The sequence below is a fragment of the Salvelinus namaycush genome, chromosome 27, assembly GCF_016432855.1.
Source record: "Salvelinus namaycush isolate Seneca chromosome 27, SaNama_1.0, whole genome shotgun sequence".
Classification (NCBI taxonomy): Eukaryota; Metazoa; Chordata; class Actinopteri; order Salmoniformes; family Salmonidae; genus Salvelinus; species Salvelinus namaycush.
The window spans coordinates 18,916,813-18,930,047 of record NC_052333.1 but is presented as its reverse complement, the minus strand read 5'-3'; the positions used below and the strand labels follow the sequence as shown (position 1 = coordinate 18,930,047).

The 13,235-nt window shown below is 44.2% G+C and overlaps 1 protein-coding gene across 1 annotated transcript in view; it reads left to right on the top strand.

Moving 5' to 3' along the window:
* LOC120022285 (receptor-type tyrosine-protein phosphatase U-like) overlaps positions 1-13,235 on the top strand; it is a 139,766-nt gene that overhangs the window by 78,606 nt on the left and 47,925 nt on the right. The window contains exons 14-17 of the mRNA XM_038966186.1: positions 1,032-1,170; positions 2,758-2,787; positions 3,280-3,440; positions 11,172-11,359. Of these exons, the coding sequence (XP_038822114.1) occupies positions 1,032-1,170; positions 2,758-2,787; positions 3,280-3,440; positions 11,172-11,359 (518 nt within the window). The remainder of the gene's footprint in view (positions 1-1,031; positions 1,171-2,757; positions 2,788-3,279; positions 3,441-11,171; positions 11,360-13,235) is intronic.

The following is a 13,235-nucleotide window of genomic DNA, read 5'->3' as shown; positions in this document are numbered from 1 at the left end:
GACACCATGGGAGCTCCAAATTCATCATGGGAGAGATTTCAAGCTGTTGTTATAGCTCTGATGGAAATGAGGCACAGCGAACACGGTGAGACTGTGACATTAGTGCATAGAAAATGGCTGACTGAATGAACTTCCAGCTAGCTATTAGCTGATGTAACTGGTGTGTTTTCTTAACACATGTAGGCAAAGTCTGTCCAGCTGTCCACACTGGCTACACCAACTGTGACTGGTTAGTTAGCGGCTTAAAAGCTTCCTCCTTATCCAAGCCTGTTACCTATCATGAAACATAGTCAGGGACAAAGCCAGAGCTTATTTACTCTACCATACTCTCTCTCTTCCTCTCTCTCCATATCTCCCTCCCCCTCTCTCCCTCCTCTCTCTCCATATCTCCCTCCCCCTCTCTCCCTCCTCTCTCTCCATATCCCCCCCCTCTCTCCCTCCTCTCTCTCCATATCTCCCTCCCCCCACTCTCCCTCTCTCCCTTCCTCCCCTCTGCCAGTGTATTCATCCAGGTGGATATAATACCCAGTGTGAGAGGGATAATAACCTGATTTTACTCTGATAACCTGGCTCACCGTGCCTTCCCGTCTCCCAGACTACCACAATACCCCTGGGCCTCCTTTGGGATTAACAGAAAAAAATAGAACTAGACTATAGCCTTCCATCTCTAACTCCTGATATTTTGATCTCTGATCATCATCGGTATAATTGGTTGTTTTTGTGGTTGTCTGCCTTTTCTACAGGATGCTTAGGCTTCTGTGTGGTCTAGTGTAGGGACTAGGGAGAGGAATCTAACTAGGTTGGCCCTTTGTTGGAGTATCATCGCCCGAACCATGAGTTCTTAAGAGCTAATGCCTAGGCCTTTGCTCAGCAAGCTACTACAGTCTTGTAGCATACAGAAGACTATCACTCTAACTTGTCTCTCCCCCGCGTGTCTCTCCCCTGTAGCTGCCTCTAAAGACAATAAGAGGATCCTGGATGAATCTTAGGCTTTACTTCAACGGGCTAACAGTCTTCTCTTTACCCTGTAGCTGCCTGTAAGGACCATAAGAGGGCCCTGGAGGTGTCCCAACATGCAGAGGACATGGGTCTGATCCTGGGGGCCTGTGCTGGCGGACTGGTGGTCCTCATTCTGCTGCTGGGGGCCATCGTCATCATCATCAAGAAGGGGTGAGTGGAGGGTCGTGTGTGTGTAAAGGTGATTGTGATTGTGATCATTGAGGTGATCCAGAAAGGGGCCTATCTTTGACTGTCTCTTAGCTGCCTGTCACAAACTGCCATGTGACTAACTATGTCCTATTAGGGAAGGTATTTCTCCATCACATTTTGGCAGGCTTAGTCCAACTCAATTCAATAGGGAGTTAGGTAGGTAATGGAGAGTATATTACTTCCAGAAGTACACACATGGCTGGGTATTATTTGTGAGATGCTGTGCAGTTATAGTTGCCAAGCTTTTGCGTAGAACTCATTTTTTAATTTCAAGGTCTGTTGTCTATTGGCTGCACACACACCTAGGAATGAAACTCTAATATTCACTCCAGCATCACCAGGACATACTGCTTGGCAGTAGCGTACTCTCCTCCTTCCCTCTCTTCTCCTCCTTTACTCCTCCTCTCTCCCCCTTACCTCTTCTCCTCTGACGTTATATTGGGAGAATAACACTCAGTCTGTAATATTTCATCAAGGGCCCTTTCAAGCCATTGCCCTTTCAAGTCAAAGCAGATATAATAGCAGCATCTGGGTTGGTGTGCAGTGCTCTGTGAACACGGTGCCTGTGGCTGAGCCATTAATTGGAGAGGAAGGTTGTTGTTGCCTTTCAGATAGAATTACCACCTCAGGTTTTCTCATGATGAAGGGAGAGGAGCTGGGATGCACTTCAGAGAAGCAGGGTTGGACGTCACAGGGAGAAGCGTGATAGAGACAGAAACCACCAGTAGAGCGTTGAGCTAACTGTACCTTGGTTGACAGCTGTATGTTTACCTGTGCTCCCTGGCATATTATTCAGTTAAGTGATAAGCAATCTATTTAGCTAGGAACCCAGTCAATGTCACAGTTGTGCTATATTTTATCTGCTGCATGGTCGCTTGCCCTGCCTCCATAAACATACAGGTAACTGCCATCATAAAGTGTCTTATTAGGGCGTTGGGCCACCACAAGCCAAAACAGCTTCAATGTGCCTTGGCATTGTGTCTACAAGTGTCTGGGACTCTATTGGAGGGATGCGGCACCATTCTTCCACGAGAAATTCCATAATTTGGTGTTTTGTTGATGGGGGTGGAAAATTCTGTCTCAGACGCCGCTCCAGAATCTCTGACAAGTGTTAGATTGGGTTGAGAGCTGGTGACTGAGATGGTAATGACATATGGTTTACATTGTTTTCATGATCAAACCATTCAGTGACGACTCGTGCCTTGTGGATGGGGGCATTGTCATCCAATCGGGGCATAGCCATTATAGCCAAAATAATGGCCTGCCCAGCATTTTTATACATGATCCTAAGCATGATGGGATGTTAATTGCTTAAATAACTCAGGAACCACACCTGTGTGGAAGCACCTGCTTTCAATATACTTTGTATCCCTCATTTACTAGTGTTTTCATTATTTACCTGTACATTTCAACATTTTTATTTTGCCTTGCTGGAGGCCACCTCACTAACCATGGCCCCACCTCTCACGTCTCTTTGTTTTCTTTCTCTTCACTCTCTCTCTCTCTCTCTCCTCCTCTTTCTTCTCCTCCTTTCTTCATGCTAATCAGAAGGGACTTCTATTCTTACTCATACTACCCGTAAGTGACTCCTCTCTAGTCTCTCCCTCCATCTTTTCCTTACGGCGCAATCTTCACCTGCTTGCCCTCTGTAGTCCTGGAAGATGACACTTATAGGAGATAAGCGTCTCCTCCACCTCATCCTCTATATACCTCTCCAGTCTATTCTCTCTCTGTCTCTCTCTGGGCCTGCTACTATCACCAAATATTCCTTTATCTCCCTCGCCTCGATTTAATCTCTTATTTTTCCCCTTTCTTCCAATTTCTCAACTCCTTGACCTCAACCCCCCTCTTTCCACTCATTTCCCCTCTCTTTGCTATTTCCTTATTTTGATCTCTCTCTTATTCTTCTCTCCTTTTTATATCTCCTCTCCTCTCCTCTCCTCTCCTCTCCTCTCCTCTCCTCTCCTCTCCTCTCCTCTCCTCTCCTCTCCTCTCCTCTCCTCTCCTCTCCTCTCCTCTCCACATCTCCTCTCCTCTCCACATCTCCTCTCCTCTCTTTGCTCTGTGCAGCAGGAAGAAGGTAGCGCTGAACAAGGCAGCCATGTCGTACCGTCAGGAGAAGACCAGGAAGCTAGGTTCTCTGGACTGCAGCATGACAGAGCAGAGCACCCTGCAGCAGGATGGGCGCACTGCTAACTCCTTCATGGACGCCCACACCTGCAACACACGGAGTAAGAACCAAGAACACCCCGAGCCCTAAGAGAGACAGAGAGTACAGCAAAGAGTACACTAGTCTGTACGCTAACCCTGTACCTCCGAGAGAGAGCGAGAGAGGCTGAAGGAGAGCACAATCCACTGATCCTTTACAGAGGCAGATGCTCTACTCCCTGCACCACAGAAGTCTGGCCAGTAGAACACTCAACTACACCCTGCTACAAGTACACTCTGTAGGCTACAGTCTTTTCCCTCTCTACACACACTGTCAACTACAACAAGTACACTAGTCTGTAGACTCTGTGCCACCTACTGTAGTATACACACTGTCAACTACAACAAGTACACTCTCTAGGCAACAGTCTGTCCTGTATACACACACTGCTAAGAGAAGTACCATCTTCAGTTTCTCAGGCTTTCTGTTTACTTCGCAAATCAAATCAAACTTCATTTGTCACATGCACCGAATACAACAAGTGTAGACCTTACTGTGAAATGCTTACTTACAAGCCCTTAACAAACAGTGCAGTTCAAGAAGAGTTCATATTAACCAAATAAACTCAAGTAAAAATTATAAAAAGTAACACAATAAAATAAGAATAACGAGGCTATATACATGGGGTACCGGTTAGTTGAGGTAATTTGTACACGTATGTAAGGGTGAAGTGACATAGATAGTAAACAGTGAGTGGTAGCAGTGTGCAAAACAAATCGGGGGGGGGGGGGGGGGGGGTCAATGTAAATAGTCCAGTGGCCATTTGATTAATTGTTCAGTAGTCTTATGGCTTGGGGGTTGAAGCTGTTAAGGAGCCTTTTGGTCCTTGGTGCACCGGTACCGCTTGCCGTGCGGTAGCAGAGAAAACAGTCCATGACTGGGGTTGCTGGAGTCTCTGAAAATGTTAGGGGCTTTCCTCTGACACCGCCTAATGTATAGGTCCTGGATGGCAGGAAGCTTGGCCCCAGTGATGTACTAGGCCGTACACACTACCCTCTGTAGCGCATTACGGTCAGAAGCCGAGCAGTTGCCATACCAGGCGGTGATGCAACCGGTCAGGATGCTCTCGATGGTGCAGCTGTAGAACTTTTTGAGGATCTGGGGACCATGCCAAATCTTTTCAGTCTCCTGAGGGGGAAAAAGTTTTGTCGTGCCCTCTTCACAACTGTCTTGGTGTGTTTGTACCATGATAGTTCGTTGGTGATGTGGACACCGAGGAACTTGAAACTCTCGATCCGCTCCACTACAGCCCCATCAATGTTAATGGTGGCCTGTTTGGCCTTCCTTTATCTGTAGTCCACGATCAGCTCCTTTGTCTTGCTCACATTGAGGGAGAGGTTGTTGTCCTGGCACCACACTGCCAATTCTTTGACCTCCTCCCTATAAGCTGTCTCATCGTTGTCGGTGATCAGGCCTACCACTGTTGTGTCATCAGCAAACTTAATGATGGTGTTGGAGTCGTGTTTGGCCACGCAGTCGTGGGTGAACAAGGAGTACAGGATGGGACTAAGTACACACCCCTTAGGGGCCCCAGCCTTGAGTATCAGTGTGGCAGACGTGTTGTTGCTTACCCTTACCACCTGGGGGTGGCCCGTCAGGAAGTCCAGGATCCAGTTGCAGAGGGAGGTGTTTAGTCCCAGGGTTCTTAGCTTAGTGATGAGCTGTGTGGGCTCTATGGTGTTGAACGCTGAGCTGTAGTCAATGAACAGCATTCTCACACAGGTGTTCCTTTTGCCCAGGTGGGAAAGGGCAGTGTGGAGTGCGAGTGAGATTGCGTCATCTGTGGATCTGTGGGTCTAGGGTATCCGGGAGGATGCTGTTTATGTGAGCCTTGACTAGCCTTTCAAAGCTCTTCATGGCTACCGACGTGAGTGCTACGTTGCGGTAATCAGTTGGGCAAGTGACCTTTGCTTCCTTGGGCACAAGGACTATGGTGGACTTCTTGAAACATGTAGGTATTACGGACTCGGTCAGGGAGAGGTTAAAAATGTCAGTGAAGACACTTGCCAGTTGGTCCGTGCATGCTTTGAGGACACGTCCTGGTAATCCGTCTGGCCCCGCGTCTTTGTGAATGTTGATCTGTTTAACTTCTTATGGCTGCAGCCCGAGGCCGCCCACAATATGACAACAGCCACTTCAAGTGCAGGGCGCGAAATTCAAAATATATATTTTTTAAATATTTAACTTTCACACATTAACAAGTCCAATACAGCAAATGAAAGGTACACATCTTGTGAATCCAGCCAACATGTCCGATTTTTAAAATGTTTTACAGCGAAAACAGCACGTATATTTATGTTAGCTCACCACCAAATACAAAAAAGGACAGACATTTTTCACAGCACAGGTAGCATGCACAAAGCCAACCTAACTAACCAAGAACCAACCAAACTAACCAAGACACAACTTCATCAGATGACAGTCTTATAACATGTTATACAATAAATCTATGTTTTGTTCGAAAAATGTGCATATTTCAGGTATAAATCATAGTTTACATTGCAGCTACAATCAGAAATTGCACCGAAAGCAGCCATAATAATTACAGACACCAACGTCAAATACCTAATTACTCATCATAAAACATTTCTGAAAAATACATAGTGTACAGCAAATGAAAGACAGGCATCTTGTGATTCCAGCCAATATTTCCAATTTATTAAGTGTTTTACAGCGAAAACACAATATAGCGTTATATTAGCTTACCACAATAGCCAGAAACACATGCCATTTCCCAGTAGCAAAAGGTTAGCGATCGTAACAAACCAGTAAAAGATATATAATTTTTGACTAACCTTGATATTCTTCATCAGATGACAGTCCTATAACATCAGGTTATACATACACTTATGTTTTGTTCGAAAATGTGCATATTTAGAGCTGAAATCAGTGGTTATACATTCTGCTAACGTAGCTACTATTTCCCACAACGTTCGGATATTTTTCTGACACTTTTTCTGACACACATATTCTGACCAAATAGCTATTCATAAACATAACTAAAAAATACATGTTGTATAGGAAATGATAGATCCATTAGTTCTTAATGAAATCGCAGTGTTAGAATTCTAAAAAATAACTTCATTACGACATCCAGCTTCGGTATAGCTAGAGTACCCAAAAGTTGGGCGCCGACGACTAGTTCACATGCACGACAGATATATGAAATAGCATCATAAAATGTTTCTTACTTTTGCTGATCTTTCATCAGAATGTTGGACATGGGGTCCTTTGTCAAGAACAATCGTTGTTTGGATTTAGAACGTCCATTTTCCCTCTTGAATTAGCAAGCGCACTAGCCAAGTGGCGCGAATCTCTCCATCGTCAACAAAGTCAGAGAACGGAACACGGCAAAACTCCCGAAAAAATTTCAATAATCTGATTAAACTATATTGAAAAAACATACTTTACGATGTTATGGTCACATGTATCAAATAAAATCAAAGCCGGAGATAGTAGTCGCCTATAACGGCAGCTAAACAGAAGGCAAATCCAGGGACCTCCTCGCGCTCTCCAGAAAACCGGAAATGGGGGACACGTCATACAAAGAGCTTGTATTCCACTTCAGACCAAGATAAACACTAAATTTCTTCTCTCACCGCCTCTTGACATCCAGGGGAAGGTCTATGAAGTGCATGTATACTAATACGTATCATGCCCATTTATAGGCAGGAAGTAGAACAGAGCCTCGATTTCAGACTTTCCACTTCCTGGTCAGGAAATTTGTGCCAAATGAGTTCTGTTTGACTCACAGATATAATTCAAACGGTTTTAGAAACTAGAGAGTGTTTAATATCCAATAGTAATAATAATATGCATATTGTACGAGCAAGAATTGAGTACGAGGCCGTTTGAAATGGGCACCTTTTATCTGGCTACTCAATACTGCCCCTGCAGCCCAAACAGGTTAAAAGTATTGCTCACATCGGCTACCGAGAGCGTTATCACACAGTCATCCAGAACTGCTGGTGCTCTCATGTATGCTTCAGTGGTGCTTGCCTTGAAGCGAGCATAAAAGGCATTTAGCTTGTCTGGTAGGCTCGCGTCACTGGAAAGCTCGCGTCTGGGTTTCCTTTGTAGTCCATAATACTTTTCAAGCCCTACCACATCCGCCGAGCGTCAGAGCCGATGTAGTACAGCGTCCTGTATTGACGCTTTGCTTGTTTGATTGTTCATCTGAGTGCATAGCGCGATTTCTTATAAGCGTCCGGATTAGTGGCACTCTCCTTGAAAGTGGCAGCTTTAGCCTTTAGCTCGATGCGGATGTTGCCTGTAATCCATGGCTTCTGGTTGGGATATGTACGTACGTTCACAGTTAGGATGACGTCGTCGATGCACTTATTAATGAAGCCAATGACTGAGGTGGTATACTCCTCAATGCCATTGCATGAATTCTGGAACATATTCCATTCTTTGCTAGCAAAACAGTCCTGTAGCACAGCATCCGCTTTGTCTGCCACGTCCGTATTGAGCGAGTCACTGGTAATGCCTGCTTTAGTTTTAGCTTGTAAGAAGGAATCAGGAGGGGAGATGTATGGTCAGATTTGCCAAATGGAGGGCGGGGGAGAGCTTTGTATACATCTCTGTGTGTGGAGTACAGGTGGTCTAGAGTTTTTTTCCCTCTCGTTGCACACGTAACATGCTGGTGAAAATGTTGTAAAACTGATTTAAGTTTGCCTGCAATAAAATCCCCGGCCACTAGGAGTGCCACTTCTGGATGAGCATTTTCTTGTTTCCTTATGGTCTTATGGAGTTGGTTGAGTGTGGTCGTAGTGCTAGCATTGGTCTGTGGTGGTAAATAGACGGCTACGAATAATATAGATGACAACTCTCTTGGTAGATAGTGTGGTCTACAGCTTATCATAAGTTACTCTACCTCAGGCAAGCAATACCTCGAGACTTCATTATTATTAGACATTGCGCACCAGCTGTTATTGGCAAATATACACACACCCCACCCCTCCTCTTACCAGACGTAGCTTCTCTGTTCTGGCAGTGCATGGAAAATCCCACCAGCTCTATATTTTCCGCGTCGTCCTTCAGCCACGACTCTGTGAAACATAAGATATTACAGTTTTAAATGTCCCGTTGGTAGGATGATCTTAATAGTAGGTCATCAATTTTATTTTCCAATAATTGCACGTTAGCCAATAGAATGGATGGCAGTGGGAGTTTACTCGCAAGCCTACGGATTCTTAGAAAGCAGCCCGACCTGCGCCCCCTTTTTCTCCGTCTTTTCTTCATGCAAATGTCGGGGATTTGGGCCTGTTGCAGTATATCATCTAGTTCCTCCCAAACCCGGATCCGGGAGCACCCCCACCAGTAAAAAAGCTGACTAGCATAGCCTAGCATAGCGTCACAAGTAAATACTAGCATCTAAATATCATTAAATCACAAGTCCAAGACACCAGATGAAAGATACACTTCTTGTGAATCTAGCCACCATTTTTGATTTTTAAAATGTTTTACAGGGAAGACACAATATGTAAATCTATTAGCTAACCACGTTAGCAAAAGACACCATTTTTCTTACTCCACTATTTTTTCACTCCACCAGTAGCTATCACCAATTCGACCAAATAAAGATATAAATAGCCACTAACCAAGAAAAAACTTCATCAGATGACAGTCTGATAACATATTTATTGTATAGCATATGTTTTGTTAGAAAAATGTGCATATTTCAGGTATAAATCATAGTTTACAATTGCAGCCCCCATCACAACTCTCACTAAAATGACTAGAATAACTACAGAGACCATCGTGTATTAGCTAATTACTCATCATAAAACATTTCTTAAAAATACACAGCGTACAGCAATTGAAAGACACAGATCTTGTGAATCAAGACAATATTTCAGATTTTCTAAGTGTTTTACAGCGAAAACACAATATATCGTTATATTAGCTTACCACAATAGCAAACCAGACAACAGCATTGATTCCAGCCAAACACAGCGATAACGTATTCACCACCAAAATAAATTCATTTTTCACTAACCTTCTCAGACTTCTTCAGATGACAGTCTTGTAACATCATATTACACAATCCATATAGGTTTTGTTCGAAAATGTGAATATTTAGCAGCACAAATCGTGGTTATACAATGTGATCAGTGGCAACAGGTCATGCATTCTGGCCGGCGCCATCTTGGAAAGGCACCTAATCTAATCAATAAATAATCGTAAACTTGACTAAAAAATACAGTTGGACATCAAATGAAAGATGCATTAGTTATTAATGCAACCGCTGAGTTAGATTTTTTAAATTAACGTTACTAGACATACAGTGTGCGTTACAGCCAGACTAGTGCCGCAATAATGGCGGACAAATCCGTTTACATTTTTCCACATAAATACGGAATAACATCATAAATAGCTCTTACTTTTGGACGAGCTTCCATCAGAATCTTGGGCAAGTGGTCCGTTGTCCAAAAGAATCGTTGCTTGGTTGTAAAACGTAGTCTTCAACTTCGGAATTAGCAGCTAACAATAGCTATGTGGCCACAGCATGCCCAAATCCTCAAAACGCAATACTAAGGAAATTCCGAAAATAGCAATATACTCGCATAAACTGATATAACTCGGTTTAAAATAACTTCGTTATGATGTTTCTAACACCTATATCGAATTAAATTACAGACGGATATATCTAAGGTCGATAACTGAGCGTTTCAAAATGCCATCCTGAGGTCCTGCTTTGCGCAATGACGAACGTCGAAAAGAGAGCTCCCCTCGTTCCTTGGCCTTTTATAAGCTCTGAGAACTACGTAGAAACTCCATTCCACTTCTCATTGGTTACTGACATCCAGGGGAAGGCGGGTGCAGTTCATGTCGACCCATAGGATACATACAGAGCTTTAAACTGATCTGAGAACAGAGCCTAATTTTCAGACCTTCGCAGTTCCTGTCATGGATTTCGCTGCAGAAAGAGTTCTGGTTCACCCACAGACATAATTCAAACGGTTTTAGAAACTAGAGATTGTTTTCTATCCAATAGTAATAATAATATGCATATTGTACGAGCAAGAATTGAGTACGAGGCAGTTTAATTTGGAGACCAATTTTTCCAAGATCGAAATAGCACCCCCCATAGGCTCAAGAGGTTATCCTTCTCGTCGGACTCGCTAAAGGAAAAAGCTTCTTCCAGTTCGAGTTGAGTAATCGCTTTTCTGATGTCCAGAAGTTATTTTCGGTCATTATGCAACATTATGTACAAAATAAGTAAAAAAACAAGTTACAAACAACGTATAAAAACTAACAAAATAGCACAGTTGGTTAGGAGCATGTAAAACGTCAGCCATCCTCTTCGGCGCCATCTTAGAGTTTCTCTGTCAATATCCATCTCATTCTCTCAGTCCTTCAGATTGCTTTTATCAATATACACTATTTTCCTTCTCTCTCTCTCTCTCTTCTCAAACGACCTCTTTCAATAAAAATATTCCACCGTACCCGTCAATATGTACATACAATATGTCTTTGTGATACCGGCTCTTCCTTGATCTGTCAGTTGAGTGGGTGTTGTGTTGAGCAGGTGGAGGTTGACCTTCAGTCCCTCACTGAGCCATGCGCTTTAATAAAAGAACATGTAGCCACTAATACTGGCACTTATATAACATATGTAATGCTGTGTAATGGTTAACGTGTCTGTGTGTATGTTTGTGTCCATCTTTGTGTCTGTGGTTGTGTATCCGTCTTTGTGCGTGTGTATGTGCTTGCGTGCCATGCTCATGCATGTGTATGTCTCCTCTAGATGAACAGAGGAGTTCAGTGAACGAGTCCAGCAGCCTGTTGGGTGGTTCACCTCGACGCCACTGTCGTAGGAAGAGCTCTCCGTACCACACAGGTCAACTTCACCCCGCGGTCAGGGTGGCAGACCTCCTCCAACACATCAACCAGATGAAGACTGGGGAGGGATACGGCTTCAAACAGGAGTATGAGGTGAGAGGGAGGGAGGGAGGGAGGGAGGGAGGGAGGGAGGGAGGGAGGGAGGGAGGGAGGGAGGGAGGGAGAGAGAGAATGTGGTCATAGCATCCTTTGGGATTTAATGATGCAATTTTGGAGGCAGAAGGCATTTTAATACAGTTTCTCATCTCTGAGTCCAATGGCTTATGTGTTCAGCAGGTTGGTGCTGGAAGCGTGTTTTAATAAGCAGCAGTCAATGTAAACCTCCAGTAGCTGTTTGATACCATCTCTCAATGTAAAGCTATTTTATTCTGCTCATCTCTCTTTCAGATCCTTTTCTGTTTCTACCAAGAGTATATTAATTAAATGGCTTTCAAGTAACTTTTTTTCATTCTATTTGTGATTTACTACAAAGTCCCTCTATTCGCCCAGTAGCATTTAGCTTGCATTTGTACCGGAATCCAAACCTCCAGGATTCCAGATGCGCTTTTCGATTCATTAATCCCACCCCCCAAGGGCCCAACAAATTCCCCCTCCTAAAATCAATACCGTGGTCGCTTTTTCACTCTTCCATCGCTTTTCCGCTCCTCCCGTCTCGCTCCCTCCATCGCTCCCTAGTCTGTCGCCTGGAGAAATAAAGGAGATGGAGAGATCAGTGTGCGACTGGGGTGTTTGTGTGTGTGCGCATACGTGCGTGTGATGTGTGTATCAGTGTGATACTGGCTGTAGGACTTCATAACCCTTATTTCCCACTGGGCTGCCGAGGTGGCCATTGATCATGCATGCTGCAAAGGACTGTGGGAGTTTTTAAATGGCACTACAGGGTTTCTGGACTGGCGCTACAGGATTTCTGGACTGTCTCAGGTAGAACGAGGCTGACGTCAGATAGCCATAACCAGATTACAACCAACTGGTTAGACTGTCAGGTTAGATCCAATTCTCTTGACTATCTTCAGGGCTTCAACCCAGCAGGCAAAACTGGTTGAAAGGATGTCATTACAAACCAGAGCTCTAAACCCAACAGTGCAGTAATCAATATCAGTGTAGTACTATTAAATAATATAAGGTAGAACAAAAACACACAGGAAATAGAAATAATAACAATAGAAAGTAAGAAGCTATACACAGGGTCAGTTCCAATACCATATTTATAATGTGCAAGGATACTGGATCGATATAGGTATATATGTATTGGGGTAAGGTGACTAGGCATGAGGATTGATGATTAACAGAGTAGCAGCATCATGAAAGAAGATTGTATGTGGGTGTGTGTGCGTGTGTGTATAGTCCATTTAAATGTGTGTGCATGTTATGTGTGTGTTGGAGTGTCAGTGTATGTGAGTGTGCATAGAGGCAGTGCAAAAAGTTGTCTTGTAGCTTGGGGATGGAAACTGTTCAGGAGCGTGTTGGTGTCAGACTTGATGCACTGGTACCGCTTGCCGTGCGGAAGCAGAGAGTCTATGGCTTGGGTGGCTGGAGTCTTTAACGATTCTCCTGGCCTTCTTTCCACACCACCTGATATAAAGGTCCTGTATGACAGGGAGCTGGGCCCCAGTGATGTACTGGGCTGTCCGCACCACCGTCTGTAGCACCATGCGATCGAGGGCGGTGATGCAGTCAATCAAGCACCAAGCAGTGATGCAGTCAATCAAGATGCTCTCAATGATGTATCTGTACAACTTTTTGAGGATTTGAGTGCCCATGCCAAACCTTTTCAACCTCCTGAGGTGGAAGAGGCACTGTCGCGCTGTGTTGACCATTTTAAGTCCATAGTGATTTGGACCCTGATGAACGACCCGTTCCACTGCAGTCCTGTCAATGTGGATGGGGGCGTGCTCGCCACTCCATTTGCTGTAGTCCACGATCAGCTCCTTGGTCTTACTGATGTTGAAGGACAGGTTGTTGTCCCGGC